The sequence below is a fragment of the Parasteatoda tepidariorum genome, chromosome 9, assembly GCF_043381705.1.
Source record: "Parasteatoda tepidariorum isolate YZ-2023 chromosome 9, CAS_Ptep_4.0, whole genome shotgun sequence".
Taxonomy (NCBI): Eukaryota; Metazoa; Arthropoda; class Arachnida; order Araneae; family Theridiidae; genus Parasteatoda; species Parasteatoda tepidariorum.
The window spans coordinates 11,478,429-11,499,113 of record NC_092212.1 but is presented as its reverse complement, the minus strand read 5'-3'; the positions used below and the strand labels follow the sequence as shown (position 1 = coordinate 11,499,113).

Sequence of the window (20,685 nt, the reverse complement as noted above, 5' to 3'; positions counted from 1 at the left end):
GTTACAACGGAGAACTTAAAACTTTATTAAAAGAAATTAAAATTGTCCACTTCTGTTAGCAAAGTGTAGGGAAGAATTTCGTCACGCGATATCACGTTATTCAGCACTGAACATGATACTAACTAAAATGGTAGGTAAAGCACAATTTGCATTATAAATGATAAAATTCTAAAATTATTTCAACCTCCTTTTAATTGTATCAATTTATTATGAAGTTTTAAGCAAGCATTTATTTTAATTAGAAATTTTTCTGAATTTTTATTTATTTATTTTTTTTACACAGTGAGAAGAACTACTACTTCCTATCCACCTATTTAAACAACAAAAAAAAACTCTCTTATAAGAACGAGTTAGATCAACAGTTGTTTTGAAAAACGAAACACATTCATTCCTATTATATGTGATGTCCATGAGCGACATAGAAACAGTACTCCCTTTTTTATTTAACGCAGTGAATAAAACTACTACTCACTACTTACCCATTTTAGCAAAAAAAACTCTCTTATAAGAACGAGTTAGATCAACAGTTGTTTTGAAAAACGAAACGGATTCATTCCTATTATATGTGATGTCCATGAGCGACATAGAAACAGTACTCCCTTTTTTATTTAACGCAGTAAATAAAACTACTACTCACTACTTACCCATTTTAACAAAAAAAACTCTCTTATAAGAACGAGTTAGATCAACAGTTGTTTTGAAAAACCAAACGGATTCATTCCTATTATATGTGATGTCCACGAGCGACATAGAAACAGTACTCCCTTTTTTTTTTTTTTAACTCAGTGAGTAAAACTACTACACCCTACCTACCTATTTTAACAAAAAAAACTCTTTTATAAGAACGAGTTATATCAGCAGTTTTTTGCATTGAAAAACGAAACGGATTCATTCCTATTAGATCTTTGGATCCGATTTATTTAAATTCTAAAATAAAAACTAAGAGGAAGCAACCAAATTAAAATTAGTAGCATACCTGCCAACATTCACTCTTTTCGAGAATGGATTTTTCATGTGGTAGTAAAACAATTACCGATAAACTATCTTCCTCAATAATATATTTATATTTTAATTAGGTTGAAATTCGCTATTGTATGAACTAATATGTTTTCATATATTTGTTGTAATTATTTATATGTAGTGGTGGTCAAACTGATTTAAAATTATTATTATAATTCAAAAAGTTTAGTGAAATAACATGAATTTCGCTAGCACTTTAAATATGAAAATAAAATCTTCCGGGAAAACCGGAAAAGTTGGCAGCTATGTAGTAGTAAGTTTTTCGTTAAAAAAAAGAAAGTCTTTTCGTTTTGTTATAACAATATTTTGATAAATAAGTACCAAATATAACCTGACACCTTTACTANGGGAAAACCGGAAGAGTTGGCAGCTATATAGTAGTAAGTTTTTCGTTAAAAAAAAGAAAGTCTTTTCGTTTTGTTATAACAATATTTTGATAAATAAGTACCAAATATAACCTGACACCTTTACTAAATGCTTTGTCATTTATAACATGTTGTAGTTATCCGTGCATTCTTTCTTTCTGAAATAGACTGACAACAAAATATTTTAGTCACCACTTTTTATTTATTGGTGATAAATTCGTGACGAGTCTCACTCGTCATATGTACCCAAAAGTCTATGAACAGTTAAATGTAACATGTCAATATACAGTTACATGTCAATGGGCAGCATAAGAACATTCCCTTTTCTCTTAATGAATTGCTATGAATCATACATATTTTAAACAGTCAAAAATCAAACATTCATATTTCAATTATGTTGCTGCATATTTAAGGAAATTCAAAGTATTTTAAAGTAATAAAATTTCTATTACTAGAGCAAGTATACGATAACTTCTTCTTTGCACTTCTGTTCCGTCATTAGCAGTGACCAGTAGTAAATTTAGATCACTGCTTAAATTATATAAGAGCAACGTAAAAATATTAATACAATTTACTCTTAAGATAAAATATTATTGAAATTAATTTTTATTATTTATAAAGTGGTACTTAATAAATTTTCCTTTTTATTTTAATATTAATGTAAATAAGTGTTTCTCAACCTTTTGGATCTTTAGTTAGTCCTCCAGAACCAAACTGTTTAGGAAAAAATATTTTGAAGGTAAATGTAAAGACTATCCTGCTTTATAAATTTACATTTCATACTTTAGAAAAGTGTTGACTTGATCATGGTTTAGTCACAGAATCTTAAAAATATTAATTCCTTTTGTGACAAAGAAAAAAAAACCTTTTTATTAATAGAGGTCTTTAAAACATTTTTAGCTGTGGATACTTCTCATAAATTGATAATTATATAGGATAAAAAGTTATTGAAGTAAATAATGTAAGGGATTATTGTGGTGGCTCAGGGGATAGAGTACTCGCCTCCCAATGAGGTGCCCCACGTTCAATTCCCAGCGATGGTTGGTCGATACGAAAAATCAACACCTTACTCGCACCGAGTAAATTACTAACATAAAATATCCTCAGTGGTGGATGAATCATGGATCACCCCCCCCCCTTGGAGTCCCCTTGCCGTCAAGCAAACCAGGTGGGTGGTTTTCGTGGTTTTTCACTTCAAGTAACGCAAATGCGTGTTTATTCCATCAAAATAGTCCTCCACGAAGGCCAGTTTTTTTTCAATACTTGATACAGAAGTTCCCTTGTCTTCTGGACTGGGTTCAAAATTACAGGGCTACTGAGGTGAACTTCGCTAGTCAAATTCAAAATTGGGGGTCGACTGCTCAACGACGGTGATTAAATAATATAAAATGTAAGGGGTTATTTTTGAGGCATTTTGAAAAAAAATATGGAAACTATTACAAGGTTGATTCATAAAATTAAGAAAAATTTTAGGAAACAAATTTAAAACAAAGTAATTTCAAAAACATTATAATTAAATATATGGGGGGGTGCATTTTTGACGGATTGGCGTTCGCGCTGTGATTGATAGGTAATCGCCTATCAATCACAGCGATAGGTAATCGCCATTTGTTTTATTAAGACGCCGTGTGGTCCGTGGTGATCGTTAATTTTGGCCAATAAATGGCAGATATTATTCCAAATTTTGCTAGTCAGTGGAGTCATTTTTGAGAAACAAAGCTGCGGTTGAATAACAAAGCATAAGAAACTCACCTTCCCCTCCCACCCACCTGAAAAATAAAGCAATGATCTAAAAAATAAAATTTTTAAACTACAATATTCGAAACTACAATATTTGGTGTATGAAACTATGTTTGAATTTGATATTTAAACATATTCACCGCGTTAATATCTTCTAACATTGTATATTCATAAGAATTCGAAAAATAAGCTGGCAAATAAACTGTATGTGAGAAAAAAATTAATTAATAATGTTCATTAGAGACACTATGGCTAAAGGGATAGAGCATTCGCCTTCCATTGCGGCGAACCGGGTTCGAATCCCAGTCGATACGAATTCCGCATCCGGCATGTCCCAACCACAGTGCTAACGGGAAATATCCTCAGTAGTAGACGGATCACAGGTTAGAGTCCCCTGATCGTCAGGCTAACCATGGGAGGTTTTCGTGGTCTTCCTCTCCATGTAACGCAAATGCGGGATGGCTCAATCAAAAGTCTTCCACGAAGACAAATTTCTCCCACTACTTGATCCAGGAGTTCCCTTGTCTTTTGAATTGGGTTCAAAATTACGAGGCTACGGAGTTGAACATTGGTAGTCGTAAACCCATGAAATTGGGTTGGCTGTTCAACGACGGTTATGAAATAAAATAAAATAATGTTAATTAAAAAAATGCGATAAAAAAAAATTATAAAAATGATTACAATTGGAAAAAAAAAGGAACTTTTTTCTTGTCAATGTTATTTCATATGTTCATTTAGTTTTTTTAGTTCATTTAATTTCACTCATTTTAGTTTTTAAAGTGGGAACTTCGACGAAATAAATTAATTCGTCTGCGATGTCCAACAATTTTCACCCAAGGTAAAAATATATATAAAGTGCCGTATTTTGTAATTATGGTAAATAACTTTGATAAAAAAAAAGAAAGGATTCATATAAAGAAGTCTAAACTCTAGAAAGACGGATGAGGCCAATTTGGCATCTCTTGTTTTTGGATGCTCTGTAATTCAAAAAATAACCCACTGAAAGTGTTAAATATTTCTGACTTCTCGTACGTTGATCCAATTTAAGAGTTACTGTAATTATTCATGCGTTAACTTTATAGGAACGTATAGGTTGAACCTTGTACCTAAAGGGATGGGACGGGCCAGAATGGCTCTTTAGTTATTTAGTGGGTATCCCATAACCCCGGGTAGGTTTGGGCATGAAGTACCCTAAGGATAAAATACCCCAATTTCATTAAAATAGTATTTCATCATATCTATACTTAATATTTATAAAAGGAAAAAAAATTGATCTATTTATGAGAATAATGTATATTTAATAAGTTTAGAATCCGTTTAAACATATATTTTCGTTTAAAAAAAATCGAATGTAATAGCATAGAAATTGGACGATCAAGTCAATGATATTTTTTATTAAATTAATTATGAATGTATTTAAAAAATTTGTATACCTAATTAAGATACCAATGAGTAATTTGGAAATAGTACAGCGCAATGATGAATTCAACAAGCGTTAAATGCTTCTTATCTGTTCTCAGCAATTACCAGCTACGTAGAACCAAATTGCTTCCGTTTAAGTAGGTTTGAGGTTTTACAAATCGTAGCAACAGAATAGTAAACTTTAATTTATAATAACATATGATTTTCTTCTAAAGTGGTAGATTTTATATTTTCTTTTCTTATTTTATTAATTTAAATATATTTTTCAACCTTTCATGGTTTTGGAACTACGTATGTAGGGAAAAAAAACTAGAATATAATTATTCTATTCTAGTTAGGCTATAAGTAAAGAGTAATTTAGGTTCTAGTTAGGTTATAAGTAAAGAGTTATCATTTATTAACTATTGGCATAATTTGCTTGAGACAAGTTTCGACTTGCCCGTCGAAGTGAATAAGGAGATTTAAAATTCATGTCATGAAAAATTTGAGTTTAGTTTATTATGATTCACATAAACCAAATTACAAATATATTAATAAATATTTTTATGTGGGTTTATGCAAACCGAAATAAATTAAATTCAACTTTTGAATACTTTGTTTGAACTTTTGACATTTGCAATTACTTATATAATTCTTTTATCGATTATTGTTTATTCTGGCCATCATTCAAAATTTGACACTACAGAATGAAATTGTTTTATTTCAAGATTTCCTGGGGATGTTTCATCCTATTTATGGTATTAACAATCCTAATTTAAGAGACATTCACACCTTACTTGATGCTTTTTTTTTCCTTTATTTTAGTGTTAGCAAAAACTTCGCATTGGATTATTTTCCTTACAGCAATTAGGCGTAACCTTAAAAATTAAATAAATAAATAAAAGGACGTTGAATAAATAATAGGTTGGAATTAGGTATCATCTCACCTACAACATGGCTTAGTGATGCTTGGCGAAACTATCTTCCAATTAGGCGCGAAAATCAAGCAGCGGAAACTCATTGATTATTTACTTTCCCACAAAGTGTCTGATAGAATGTTATGGGAAATAACCGCCAATAATGGCCACATACTACATGTGAACAACAGGATATCCGGCTAATATTTGTTGCATATTATATTGAATTAACTAGATGGATCTCTAATTTATTGTAAAGTTGTTTTCGAAAACTAGATTGACGAAATAAAGAAGGAAAATGTTATATTATTTTGGATGTTCCACAGTTTTCATTTATCATAAAATTCATGAGTATATATATTTTTATAAAAGTCCGAAATTATTAATCTAAATTACTCTAAAAGTCTAAAATTATATGCTTTGAAACTATCATCGTTTTTTTAGAAAAAACTATTCTTTAACGATGTTTTTCAAAGCTCTGTCACCAAAAAAAAAAAAAAAATCAAAGAGCCATTATTTAAATGCTTTACACTTGAAGCAATGCGATGATTTTAAACTATGTATAAATATGCGTAAAGAATTATCTGAGATTTAGAACAGATAAATTACTTAAATATTTAAAAAACTATTAAACTTTTTTTTAAAAATTGCCAACTTGGCGACATTTTTCCCCCTAGATGAAAATTATCAAAATCACTGTCGAATTTGCACTGTTTGTTACTTTTTATGAGAACTGGAAGTGCAGTATTGGAGTAAGTTTTTAAATATTAAAAAATTCTACCACAAATACTGTGTCTTTTCTCCATATCGACGTTTTGCGCCATTTTGAAAATAAACGTGGACAGCGCTAGCTTTAGATAAGCTAAACTTGACCTGCAGTAATGAGAGTGGGGCTGCAGGTCTGTAGCGGCGCGAATTCCTGCGAAATCGTCCTCTTTTTTTTTCTAAAATCCGCGAATTTCTCAGTATGTTTTGATTTTTAAAAAATTGCTTTAAATTAGAATTTTTGTTTTCATTTTTTAATTTATTATTTTAATTTAACAGAATTTTTTACTTTCCTTAAGCTTCAAATATAACATGTAAAATTGATCAGACATTATGGGGAGGGAATCAATTGCAAAGGAGTGAGAATCAATAAAAAAATGACAAGAAAAGAGTTCTGAGATAGGAGATAATCCCAATCTTGTCAAGTAAGGTGGTCTTTCTACACTTAGGGAGGATGATTGACTGATTAGAATTACCTTCCTGAAATCAGTAAGAATACAAAAGAAGTAGGAATCACAAAAGAAAACAGAAATGTTATAAATCAAATCATTGACAGAAAAATTGTTATACAGGCTATTGCACAGGACTATGAAATCTCTACTGCCTTTGTACGTATCCAGACAAATTTTCCTGGGCTGCTTCTTGTGATTTATTTTGGAGGGGCCTAAAGCATTTTTAATAACACGTTGAAGGCCACGCTAATTTTACATGGCATGCCCGTCTGGCCAAATGTTAAATAACTACAAACTAAATCTGCAAATATTAGATTTTGCTACATTTTTAAAAGGTTTAGCATGACATATCTGTTCTTTCGTTGTAGAGGAACTGGGTGTCTGAGACCTTACGGCCCTTTTCCCATTTATCCTGAATTTAGACTAAGAAACATATATATAAAAAAAAAGTTTGGGGCGTAAAATGGAGTTTGTGAGGGGAAAAAATATTAGGTAATAACAAAGTTACAACACTTAAGTAATAGGGATTAAGCAATAGGGATTAAGTAATAGGGACCCCTGATCTGACCCCGAGGTCTAGCATAACTTATCTATAAAAAGTGGTAAAATTATATAAGCCTACGAATTAATTTAAAGCCGATTGAATTTATAAAACACGTATTTTCGATAAAAAGTTAAAAAGTTTGCAAAAAAAAAAAAAATACTTTACAATAATCTATTAACTTTGCAATTAGTAGGATAATATTAACATCTGAGAAAGACCTTTAGTAGTTCCTTAAAGTTATTGCTGTTCTATAATTAAAGCTATAATATCGTTTATTTAGAAAAAAGAAGAAGAAAAAGCGAATACATTAAAGAAATTAGAATTTCGTAATAGAGGAAGGCGAACCAATAAAATCTTGGCATAAATCAAAACTATTATCTCATTAAATATAAAAATTAATTGGTTTCAGACGATTTTATGAAGCAGACGATAATTATACAAACATTGACGATATGCAGAAGCACATGCCAGATGGGTTGATGAAACAAGCCATAAATTTTAATGTCTTCCTCTATCTTCAATCATGAAAAAAAATAAAAAGCAATGTAACATCAATATTTAATTTGTTTTTACGGTTATTATTGGCTGAATCAAAATGCTTAGAATTCTTGAGGTGTCTTAAATATTTATTCTTAATATAAGTAAAAGAAACAACGTCTAAATTTTTAAAAAAAAATTTTGAATTTTAAAATCGAAATTACATAGAAGAAGATTAAATTTTGTTCAATGATTCCAATCGTTTCCAACAATAGAGGTTCCCTGGAACACAAAGGGTTCCGGGAAAGGATTATGGGGTTCCGAGAGAAAGGACTTTTTTTTAAACCAGTAATGAATCATGAAGCCTAAGTTTATATTTATATCCGATAAATAAACCCTAATTTCTTTAATATTTCGGTTAATTATCTAATATTATTTAAGTAAAATGTCAGTAAAAAAACAACAAAATTTAAAAACAAAACTTTTTGATAATGAAAAATATTGAATAAATTATGAAAAGGATATGAATTTATAAAAAAATTCATCAATATTTCTCATCGCAATTTTCAATTCTATATAAAATAACTACTTATTTAACTACTAAAATAACTACTTATATATAAACTTGTATATAAAATAACTACTAAAATAGCTACTTATTATAATTACTTTGATTAAGCTTATTTTATTCATTTTCAGCTTTTGCATTCATCAAGAACAAATTCACATGCCGTTGCAGATATGTAAATTCATCTGTTGTAAAACCTAATTTTAAAACTATTATTGATGAAGAGAACTCTTGAATACAATTGCACGTTCATAAAACTATTGAGTCATCCTCTTCGAAAACCTGTAAAAAAAATTTTAAAAAAATTATAATATTACGCAATAGTCTTACAAAGTAGGGGCTTGTAATCTACTTATTTTTGCTGACAAGGAAAAGTAATAAAGAAAAACACCAAACTTTTAATAAATTGGAAACATACATTTTAGAGAGAAATTACATTTTGAAAAAAATAAAAAATACTAATTTAATGAAAATATAATAGAAGGTTATTTATTGTTTGTTTACTTTTGCTAACAAGAGAAAATAGTAAATACAAAATCATCAAAAATGCTCACGTAATATCTACATAATTCCTAGCAAATTTTTGAAATTGAATCAGTACAAATCAATAACTGCTGCATTTTTGCTTCTCAACTTCGATATAAATATACTCTTATCTCAATTTCTCTCAGTTTCATACAAGGTTCACGAGGTTCTTAAAATTCTGGAAAAAAAGTAGCAGAAGTAATGAAAAAGAGATGCATTTTTATCGGTTCACTCTCATCACTATATTTAGTATTTTCAAATAAAGATAACTAACTGTGAATTCAGATGGTTTAATTTTAAAGAGAAAGCTAATAAAAATAAAATGTAACTTTTTTTATCACAGTATTGACGCCATTTTATGAATTTTCGAATACCATATAATCCCGGTTACTATTTAATTATCTTAAAAATAAATCTCTGTTAACGCGCATTGTGGTATGGTGTTTTCATCCATTCCACTTGTTTCCTACACTTCGCCTAAAAAAACAAATTTTACATCTCAGCCACTCTTTTATGGAACTAATCAATGATTTTGAGATATTTTTATCCCTGTTAATATTTAATTATCTTATAGATAAAAGATCCTAGTTACCACGTGCTTTGGTATGTTTATCCCCTTTCTCCCGTGCCCTACACTTCCCCTAAAAAATTATTTTTACATATAAGCCACTCATTTATTGAAATAACCGATGGAATTGAAAAAATATTTTTTTAAACTTGTTTTCATTAATACTAGTTACATTTAATAAAATCTGTTTTTCGTTCTTTTTAAAGGTACAGCTGCGAGCGTTGGTGGCATGATGATGCTGATGTTCAAAAGTTTAAGAATAGTCAGGGGAAAACAGGGACTTACCTCTTACGACTAACAGACTGGTGTAAGTAGTTTTCTATCTTATATTTTATGTCACTAAAATATCTTCTCACAAAAATTCAGAGCACTACACTTCTAAAACTCGTCAAAATGGCCGAGAATGTAATAAGCGAGACAACAACCTCTATGTTATCCCGCCAGATGTCGCTCGTCTGAACGAAAGGCATAGAACTTTCTTGATGTAAATGAAGAGAGTCAGTTGGAATTGTCTGTCGGAGTAGTTTCTAAGTGAAACTGATAATCNTTTAATGTTTTTTAGGTACTTTATCTTTTTGCATCGGTGGCCTACAGTGTGACTGCTGTCAAAGTAATAACAAGTTGTATAAATATATATATATATATATATGGCCCAGCTTCCCTGTTCCAGAGCTCTACCATGACTATGCATTTAATTTCAATAATTAACAGAAAAAGTTGCTAATTTTAATAAAAGTTTGAATTTTATTAGTCATCTCTTTTTTCATTCGCTCGTGGCAACGCTGAAGACTCTTCAGTTTCAAGACTATGAATTCAGCAGTCGGACATGAAAACTAATTTAAGATTATTAATGATAAAACGATAAAAAAAATTAATTTTCATTTTTTAATATTTACTTATTAAATCACTTATATATATATTAAAATATTAAATTAAAGATATCGAAATAGTATAATAGAAGACGTGTTTTTGTTCTATTAACAAATACTTTGTTTTACCGCATTTAAATTAACTTTTTTCAATAGTTGAAACAACTTTATACTAACAATTCAAGCGAATAGATTTTAATTTAAATTATGTAAGATTTCATTGAAATCTTTTGGCTTGAATTATTAAGATTCGAGTTCAGGGTTACTTTTATGTTTCGTTTGATACGAGATATTTGACTCATTTCATAACCGCATTTACTGAGATCGAAAGTGAAATGCGATGCGTCAGGTAAAATTGTCTACTGGCACTACAAGAATCTGTGCCCATTTCAAAGATACAATTACTAGCGTCGGATGTGGAATTCCTAAAGGCCATTTTACGAAATGAGGTTCAGGTATACCTACCGTCATTTCGTAGAAATCGTCTGACACATTCATTTGGAACGAATTGACCTCAGGAAACAGAATCTCGTTTTGAGTTTTTATGTTGCCAATTTTTTATGCAGTAATTGAAGATCAATTTAATTCTTTGGAAATAAAAGCTAACACTCGTGGGAGAATAAAAGACAATAAAGTGTTTATCGTTTATTTTATGTTCTTTTTTTATTTTAATTTGTAGAGATTTCTTTAAATTGATATATTGTCCAGTGTAGTTCAAACATTTAAGCAAGTTGAAAGAATAAACTGAAAGTAAAATATTTTAAATCTATTTTATATCTTTATCAAAAACTATTATTTGAAACCAAACATAAATTAAAACGATAATTAATTCCGAAATAAATCAAAACTTTATCGTTTGCATTTTCATCCCGTTGCCAGATTTTGTTTTCATAGATCCATTTCTCACGACCTTAATCATATTTTTCTCTGAATAAATCTAAAGAGGTAGGATTTTCATTTCTCATTTGAGTTAGTTGATAAAATAAAATTAATCTGGCGTTTACTCTGAATTAAATCATAGTCTAAATTAGTCGTTTGAAATTTGAAAACAGAAATGATTACGATTATGTGATGGATGGAATCCAGTTTCTTTCTCACTCGGAAAACGGTCATTCTTTGCAGATATTTCCTTCATGGTATTGCCAGCGTACGGTTATGCGTTAAATTGCTTTTTCAAGTATTTTAACAAATTCGCGATTGCAAGGATTGGTTTTAATGATAAAAATGTGAAAAATTCTATCAACACGTCGAACCAAGCAGGTAAACCTAAATAATTGTATTAATTTTGTAGTAAAATTTACTCAGTAGTTTTTTTGTTTTTTTTGTTTTGTTTTTTTAACAAAAATGTAGGGTGATTTCATTATTCACGAATGCCATATTTGAAGATTTTAACCCATTGTTCTCCGCAGTTGCCCATGAGGCGCTATCTACTGCCATTGTTCTAAAAATAAAAAAAATTCATAACTTGCTTAAGCACGTTATTTTAAGAATTTTAAAAATTATATAAAAATATTGTATTACATATTTTAAATGATATGCTTCTCATATTAATTCAAACTGCATCTTGAAGTAATCGAAATTCAAAGAGTTAAAAGTTTATAACTTAAACTCAGTTAAAAGAATTTGTACGATTCTAATAATTTTTGTATAAATAAGTGTTGGTGTCCTTTACACTCACTCAAATATTTGGAAACTTTTCGAAACTTTTAAAAAAAAAATCTTGAAAATTAAAAACCAGCTTTTACGGACGTAACATATTATCTACAGTACTACATCATAACCAGTTTTTAAATTCTTTTTTTTTTTTTAAATTATCTGATGGAAGTTACTAAATTTTGGAGTTGGTGATATCAAGATTTGTTTTCATAAAAATTATTTTAACTACTCGATTTTAATTGAGTTATGTATTTTTCAAGTTTGCAAAAAAAAAAAAAAAATCCAAATGGTAAATTTAACAAATAGCAATGAACCTTTAAAATAGTTTTTATTTTAATTTTAAATAGATTATTAATTTTTAAAAAAATGAAAAATGCATTAAAAAAAATTGTACGAATTTTAAGAAAAATAATAAAAATAAATCAAGATTTATAAAAAAAAAATTCATGCCTTTTAGATTTATTTATTAACTCTTTAACTTACTAAAAACTAAATATTCTGTATTACAAGATTATTTTAAGCATTTGACTCTAAAAATATGTTTTTAATATGTACTAAACACTAATAATGTACTAAAAACGAAGCATTTGTATACAGTGTAAAGGTGACGTCATTCTTCGCTGTAAATTTTTCTTTCTTACTTTTAATTATTCTCTACTTTTAGAAATGCTCATGTCTCATAATAACACAATGCATACGAACTACTTTGTAAAATCTAATTAACTAAATGAAATTTTGATTAAAATCTTAAGAAGAGTAAGTAGGAGATCTTAATCTTAAGAGAAGATCAAAATCTTAATCTTGCAAGATTTTATAAAAGCTGGTGCAAGCTATAACTTCAAATTGGAAAATTTTTACGAAGAGGAAATGCAGGTCTGTTTACTTTCAATGCTTTCAAGGAAAATTTCTTCTAGTGGTAGCTAAATTTATATTTAAATGTATGATTTTGATTTAAAGTTATTTTTCCACTCCACTATATGTGAATGATTCAAAATTTTATGTAAAACGTCACATGGTCTCGTATCTCTGGGGGCCTCCCTAACAGAGCGGTATCACCTGCCGAACGCAGTGCTAAGCGTGGAGGTAGCGGGTTCGGCTCCCACAGTTAGCCTGGACGTATCTTCCTGCTGCCCTTTCTCTGTATTGTGCTATCTGTCCTTCTATTTGACAACGGCTCATAAGCCTAAATTGAGCACACAAGCCTGCAAATATATGTAATTCCAATAAGCAATAAATAAACCCAGATCGTTCGTAGGAAAGGCTTTTGAAAGGTTGATAGAATTGCCTAATATTCTGAAAGCTTTTGTTTTTAACTGCATACCTCTCAATAAATTATTTTTCAAAAAGCTTAAGAGTTATCAGCCCTGTTAATGAATCACTTACAGTTATTGCAATAGCGAATGAGTTGTTTCTTTTAAAAACTAAGTTGAAACAAAATAGTTTTGATATCACTTTAAAAATAAACGTACTAAAAAACGTACTAAAACGTACTAAACGTACTAAAAGAGAAAAGATTAAAAAAAAAGGAATCACACGCTCTAAACGATGTTTCAGGCGCGAATGCTCATTTCTCTTAACTCTAGGGCTAATACAATAGATCGAACAAAGAAGTCTCCTTTTCTCCCACCGAAACCAGTCTTAAAGAGGGACCCCGCACCCCTACTTGAAATAATCATACCTCGTTACCATAGTCCCCGCCACCCCTCCAGACGAATGGCGGACAGAGTACCTATCGTAGACAAACAGAAGAAATTTTCTAAAACATGTTTCTGCCTGTCTCACATGCAAAGTGTTAAACACGGTAATATTATTAATATTTTTTTGTTCGTAATGTAATTCAGATTCAACCGTTTTTGTCTTAAAATACTTAATAAATTAAGTCATAAAATAAAACTCTTTCAACCTTTATCGAATGAAACATCCGTTACATGAAATATTGTCAGATGTTTACTAGCAAAGCTTGTCAACTTAGATGATAGCCGATGAACTTTTTATTAGTGGTTGTAACATTTTTTTGAAATATAAATCTTGGTTTATAAAGTTTTTTGAAAAGAACAGATTTACCTTTCCTGACTAATCACTAATTCAAACATATTTATATAAAATATACAAATTAGGCAGTTAAAATTTAAATTGTTGGCGAATTAGCTTAATTTTAAAAAAAATTCTTCAAATTTGTATTATTATTTTACCATACCACTACGTAAAATCTTCTCAAAAAATCCATACAAGTAGGTATCAAAGTTATTTAATATTTCCTATACCATATCATAGTTCGCCCATACTGATGAAGCAAAATCTTGTGAAATACGCGACAATGATTTAATACAATATTACATTTTATTGAATCTCATGTACGTATAGTACCTTAAAGTGGTATTAAATAATACATATATGTAATACAGAGTGTATAATAAGGAGTCTTTTTACATCAATTCATAACTTAAAATAGATACTCTTATTAATTTTAAGACGTATGAAATCGTTCTTTCACACAAAGAACCATAATAATTCAATTTTCAGGTTAAAAGATTTATTTCTGAAGTTAATGGGTAGTAATTCATAGAAATATTATTTTTTTGAAGATCCCAGAAATTCCATGGAATCTGTATAGCGTCGTCTTTTAAAGCGAATCGAGATGGTTAAATTTTGATGGCTTTCAATTACGTTTAAAGGGGGGGGGAAACTTGCAACTAATTCCCCTTTTAGAATCCCTAAATATGAGGCGAAACACCTCAAGTTTGTGTCACTTTTCATGATGTAACTTCTTGAAGAATTGTTGCCCTAATGGCCAATCTTCAACCCAACCATAATTGAGGAAACCACCCACTTTTAAAGAAATTGCCCTAATATGCTAAATAAGAAATGGTAGAAAAAAATAATAACTATTGAATATTTTGGGGACCAAATAAGTATATTGTTATATCAAGGGCCCACATACTTTGAGGACGCAATAAAAAAAAATTTATTTTAATGTTATATATGTACCATAAATATATTTAATATTAACTAAAGAATTATTTTGCAGAGTGTTAATTGTGGTTAAATATTAAAAACAATTGAAATAAATTCAGAAAATATAAGATTGTAAACGTACCTGAAAAACGTTTTTATTAAAAATAATTCAATGTTTTTGTTTGTTTATTCCTTTTTTTTTTTTTTTTTTTTTTTTTTTTTTTTTTTTTTTTTTTTTTTTTACTGTTAAGTCAACCAACAAAGTATGCATTGAGCACCAAAGCACGAAAATGATTTTCGTAATGGTGCCCCCCCCCCCACCCTCTCTCTTCAGGTGTTAATGTGATACGTGTGGTCATTTGTGACTCATGAACAACTTTTAACACGAAGGAAATGAAATCAGATAGGAATGGTCAGCAGGTGGTTAGCAGTTAGTCTTCTCTTGTCAGAAAGAATGGCAAAAAATTATAAGATAATTTTTTTTACCTTATTTGAAAACCAATAATATAGGGTTGAAATTCGAAAAATAAAAATTCTGTCTTACAGAGGCTTATTGCTTCAGAGAATATCGTAATATTGAGAGGAGGATAAGATTAATTCATATATGCAAGTTCGTCGGGACACGAAACATTATCGTAATAGAGNATATATATATATATATATATATATATATATATAAGAAGGAATTAATAGCATTCTACGTTGAATAGCCGAATGAACTAGTTTGTATTCAATGACACCTTCATTCCATTAAAAACACTCCATCATAAAAAAATAAATGAACAATTCCAGTTATGCAATGCTTCCCATAAATGTGTAACAATGGGCTTTGCATTCATTTATTCGCTTGAAGGCATTCCTCGAAAAGAATAAACAAAAAAATAATACACATTCCAGTAGCCCTTCTACAAAATCAATCAACAAAAGGGCCAGCACAAAAAACTATTCCAATATCTTTTTAAATATCATGTCAAACGATTATTATTTATTATCGTTTGATGATGCGTTCTTTGTTTGTTGAACCGTTAACTGTTCTTTTTTTTCCGAAATCGAATTGATATGAGGAAGGGGAAAAAAAATAATGGTTAATGATAATCGTATAAATTTTGTTTTGTTTCATTTCATTTCATTTATTTTTGATTTGATAATCCACAAAAGAAATAATCGCATTTTATTGTCGATACAAAATGACTTTATATTCATCTGCTTTAGTGATAATTCATCTCCTGATAACCACTGGCATAACTGTTACGGTCTAATACTGTTTGATTTGGTGTTTTCTTTATCTTTTCTGACCTTTGTGTTTACTTTCATAAAGTGAAAAACGTTTTATATAATTTTTTTAAAAAAATAAGCAGTTCTTATACTTGTAGTAATATCGACAAAATGCTTCCTGTAAAAACTTTTCATTTGTCCCGTCTTTTTAACACGTTGAATGCCACGCTAATTTTTCATGGCAAACTAAATTTGCAAATATTTGACAGATTTCGCAAGTTTTTGAATAGGTTTAGCATGACATATCTGGAAAAAGTTGTGAATTATATAAGTCTACGAATTGTTTACAAATAGTGAAGGATAAAAATCTTCTTAATTGAATTTATTAAACCAAGAATAACAATTAATAAACTACCACTTGAAAATATTTATTCGCAATCCGGAGCAAGTTGGCATCTCTGGGTATATAAATAAAACTATTTTTGTGTATTCTATATTGCATTAATTTCATCAAATTCATTTTAGTAACGATAATATTATAAAAAAATTAAAAATTTACTCGAATAATTTGTTTTTAATATTCTTGGCTTCGCCAGTCACCGGTTACCCTGGTAGCTCTACAAATAAACTCAGTGCCGGTCACCGGTGACCCTCATGGCATTCAACGTGTTAAAGAAGTAACTATCGCTAACTACTGTTTGTGTAAACATGACCTATAAAGCGATATAACTTTTTACCTTGATTAACGCAAGCTGACCACTGTCTGGATAAATTTAAAAAGTGGTCACTAAAAGTTCACAGGATTAGAAGTGTTGAAAGTTTCAATTTCAATTTGATTTCGTGAATTCTGATGGTCAGTTTTAACACTAATAGTTCATTTACAAATATTTTAGTGGATGGGTTTTAAACCGGTAACCTTTACCGGTTTAAAATTTCTTTCTTGTAATCACCCTGTTTACACGATTTTGCCCTTTTTGACAGACTTTTTTTTTTTTCTTCAACGACAACTAAGAATTTAAATTCCATAATAACAGTGAAATTTTTTCATTTCTGTACAATTTTTTCAGTTAACCTTTTGTTACAGATGGAATGTTCTTTTTATATATATTTTTTCTGGCGTTCTAATTACACACAAAAATACATTCTGGCATTTTTTTTTAATTATAAAAAAACAGTCAAATAGTTCTAATTAAATAACTTTAAATAAGTGTAAATTAGTCAGTCAAACAGTTACTAAAAAAATCTGTTAGATTATCGGAATTATATTTGTACTAAAATATAAAATCCGAGAAAAGTAGTCTGAAAAAATATTTTTTCACTCATATTCAAACCTTCATCAACTTTATCTTTGTTAATTAAATAAATTTCAATGATAAATAACTGTTTCTCGTAACTCTAAATAAGTGAAAATTTGTCCGTCCAATGGTTACTAAAAAACCTGTTAAATTATCGGAATTATATTTGTACTGAAATATAAATTCTAAAAAAAGTAGTTCGAAAAAAAAATTTTTTTCATTCATATTCTAAATTTTTATCAAATGTTAATTTTGTAAATTAAATAAATTTCAATGATGAATAATTATTTCTCTTAGATCTAAATAACTGTAAATAAGAGCAAATATAAAAAATTATTGTTTAGATTTGCGCCTTATTTGGAAGATCTAATAATCCATAATATTTATCTATTTCTTGGAAGAAAAGTACACCTATATTTAAATAATATTTTTCACTTTATTTTTACCAGAAGAAATTATTCTTATGACTCGTGGGAACTCGGATGTCGTGAGAAAAGTAAATAAAAGTCTGTTTGACAGATTGGTTTATAAGGACGCACCAAGTGGTCCTGGTCAGTTCCTGTCGTTGAAACTCGTATTTTTAAACTCATGAAAATATTTTCACTTTTCAAATCTTTTTTAAACCTTAGTTATTTCAGTAAAAATAATCAACATGTTAATCATATATTTAATTTTTTTATGATGGTATATCTCTGTAACGTGTTAACGACGTATTTTGCCAATTTTTTCTCTCCGGATTTAGATGTTTTTTTAAACTTCAGGATACAGAATGGCCATGGTCTGAAATATTTTAACCCCAAAGTACACGATAGCCACAATCTGTAAAATTTTAACCTCAAAATACAGGATGGCCATAGTCTATAATATTTTAAAAACTGATAGGAAAAAATCGAGGAAACGTAATGTTTAAGTAAATTCTTACATTCCAAAGAATATTTGTAAATTAAATATTTGTGCCCAAGTTTACCAATGGAGTTCTTAAAGTTATAGCGAAATTAAAACTTTTAGAATTTCCTATGAAACCATGAAGCATTTGTCCCACTTTTTAAATTTTTCCGGACTGGAAAGGGAAGTTTCCTAATCAATCGAAAACCGTAGAATATTCGTACGCACAGTAATGAAACTCGTTTTTAAAATAATTCCTTTTAAAAAATCAAGCAAATTTAATATTCATCATTGATAAATTTTTACTATTTAATTTGATAATGATCAAAAAAATGTTGAATTGTACTGTATACAAAGTTTTAGATCATTTTCAACGAAATAATTTTTACTGCCTACTTGACCGATTATCAGCAATTCTACAGTCGTTGTGATCGAAGTTAAACAAAAGTTAGTATTTTTTATACGTACATGAACACTAATACATATATTTCATCCTTAACATACATAAATATATATTTTATGAACACTAATACATTAATATCTTTTTTACTATTAATTTTTTGCTTAAACTAGTATTCTACAAACAAAAAAGATATACCAATTTTGTTCAAAAAGAAAATATATTGTTGATCAAAATGAAGTTTTCTTACAATAAATAAGTTATTAAATTATTAACTTGATTGTACAGTAAATTTTTGAAAGAAGATGCGATTATATAAATTTTTTGTATTCTAGACATTTATTCAATAAAACTTTCATTTGATTGTTTTAAATTAAGTCAAATATTTTATTTATTTTTTAAGAGAAGCAGAGAAATAAGTCAACATCACAATTTAAAATGTTAATTTTGTTAACTCCAGTTGATTTACATGTACCAGCATATTTTTTTTCTATTTTTCTCTCAATACGGTAAAAATTTAGCCTTATTTACAAAAAAGTCAAACTTAAATTTTATTTTGCAACAACTTTCAATTGTGAAAACCCTGACTTTTTTAAAGCTTTATAAAAAAGCTTTTCTTAGAAATTATGATAGGAAATAAAAAGAAATAGCCACTTAGAATTAGCGAATATGTAATAATAAACCATTACATTAATATGAGTATTTTTCATATACAGACAATTTTTGCTTACATGGTACTAAATATTTTTTTTTTTTTTTTACAAAGTGTTCTATTTTTAGAAAAGAAAAGTGGTAAAAATATTTGCATTAAATATTGTATAAAGTATATACTTGGAAAAAAAATCGGTTGTTCGCTTTGATATATCATTACTATAAATATTCTTGTTTGAATCTTAAGAATCTACAACTTTAATTTGTCAGTGCATATCAAATTAAAGAGGTAAGCAATCGAAACACCAATCTGCCTAGAAAGTAATGGTGGCTGGCGAGCAATGCTGACTATCACTTTGTAGCACACTTTTTTAGATAGTAGTCGCGCATAAATAATATCATACATGAGACTACAACTTCAAATTTAGTTCGCGCAGTTTATTTTTTATTTTTTTATTTTTCCCCCACCAAATTGTACATTATCTGGGCTGCCAACTACTACGCTCTTTGGTAAAATGTTTCATAGAGCAGTAGGCAATTAAAAAAGGAATTTCCAGAATATGTGGAAATTTTGCTGCGATTTTAAAAGTTTTCCTGTCAGGTTGTCAAAGTTTTCCTGTCCTGTTTTCTTGTGGTTCAAAGTGGTTTTTGATATGAACTTTTGAATTGTTTACAAGTAGTGGTGTGAAAAATAACTTTAAATAATATTTACAAAACTATGAATTAAAACAAAAACTTAGCTACCACGTAATTTTTCCCAGAACGCGTAGAAAGTTGACAGCCCTCAATAATATAAGATACATTGTACAGTCTCAGCACAACATCATGAGATAGGTTCTTTTGATATAATATTTTCTCAAATAAATTTATTTAGTAATAAATACATTAAGATGATGTTTAACCTTAGTCGTTATTGAATTAAAATTATTCGCTTGTTATGTATATGTTACCGGCAAAGTATTAAATGCCGACATTGTATAGAATGCCGGATGTTTTGGGGCAAAGTATGAAATGTGAGAAGTATTACATACTTTTCCTAGGCATTGTATAAAATGCCTAGGCATTCTATAGAATGCCAAATGCTATTTAGCAAAGTATGAAATAAACGTCCTGATGAGGTTATTATGTAAATGATGTGCATGTTACTGTGAATGACTGAAATCGGTGGTTGTTGACTTTCACCGGTGAATGTTGACAATCACATAGTCGCTTTGGTGAATGTCCGAAATATTTATTACATCCGATTTGATATTAATTTATTCGTGGATATAATTACATTTATTCGATATTTTTATACTTACTGACGATAGATTAGAAGAAACATCAGTGTTTGGAGTATCGGGTAAATGAATACCGTGCAATGGCACTTGACCTGGAAAAAAAACATCAGTGTAGGGTATACCGGGCAATGGCACTT

The 20,685-nt window shown here is 29.1% G+C and overlaps 1 protein-coding gene across 3 annotated transcripts in view; it reads left to right on the top strand.

Annotated features, from left to right (window-relative positions):
- The window catches only part of LOC107436800 (uncharacterized), a 173,025-nt gene that overhangs the window by 121,639 nt on the left and 30,701 nt on the right, over positions 1 to 20,685 (top strand). For 2 of the 3 annotated variants that reach the window (XM_043048995.2, XM_043048998.1), the window contains one exon: positions 9,549 to 9,649. In XM_043048995.2, the coding sequence (XP_042904929.1) occupies positions 9,549 to 9,649 (101 nt within the window). Of the gene's footprint in view, positions 1 to 9,548; positions 9,650 to 11,315; positions 11,472 to 20,685 lie in introns of those variants that run through there. The other variant, XM_043048997.2, reaches the window with a different exon arrangement.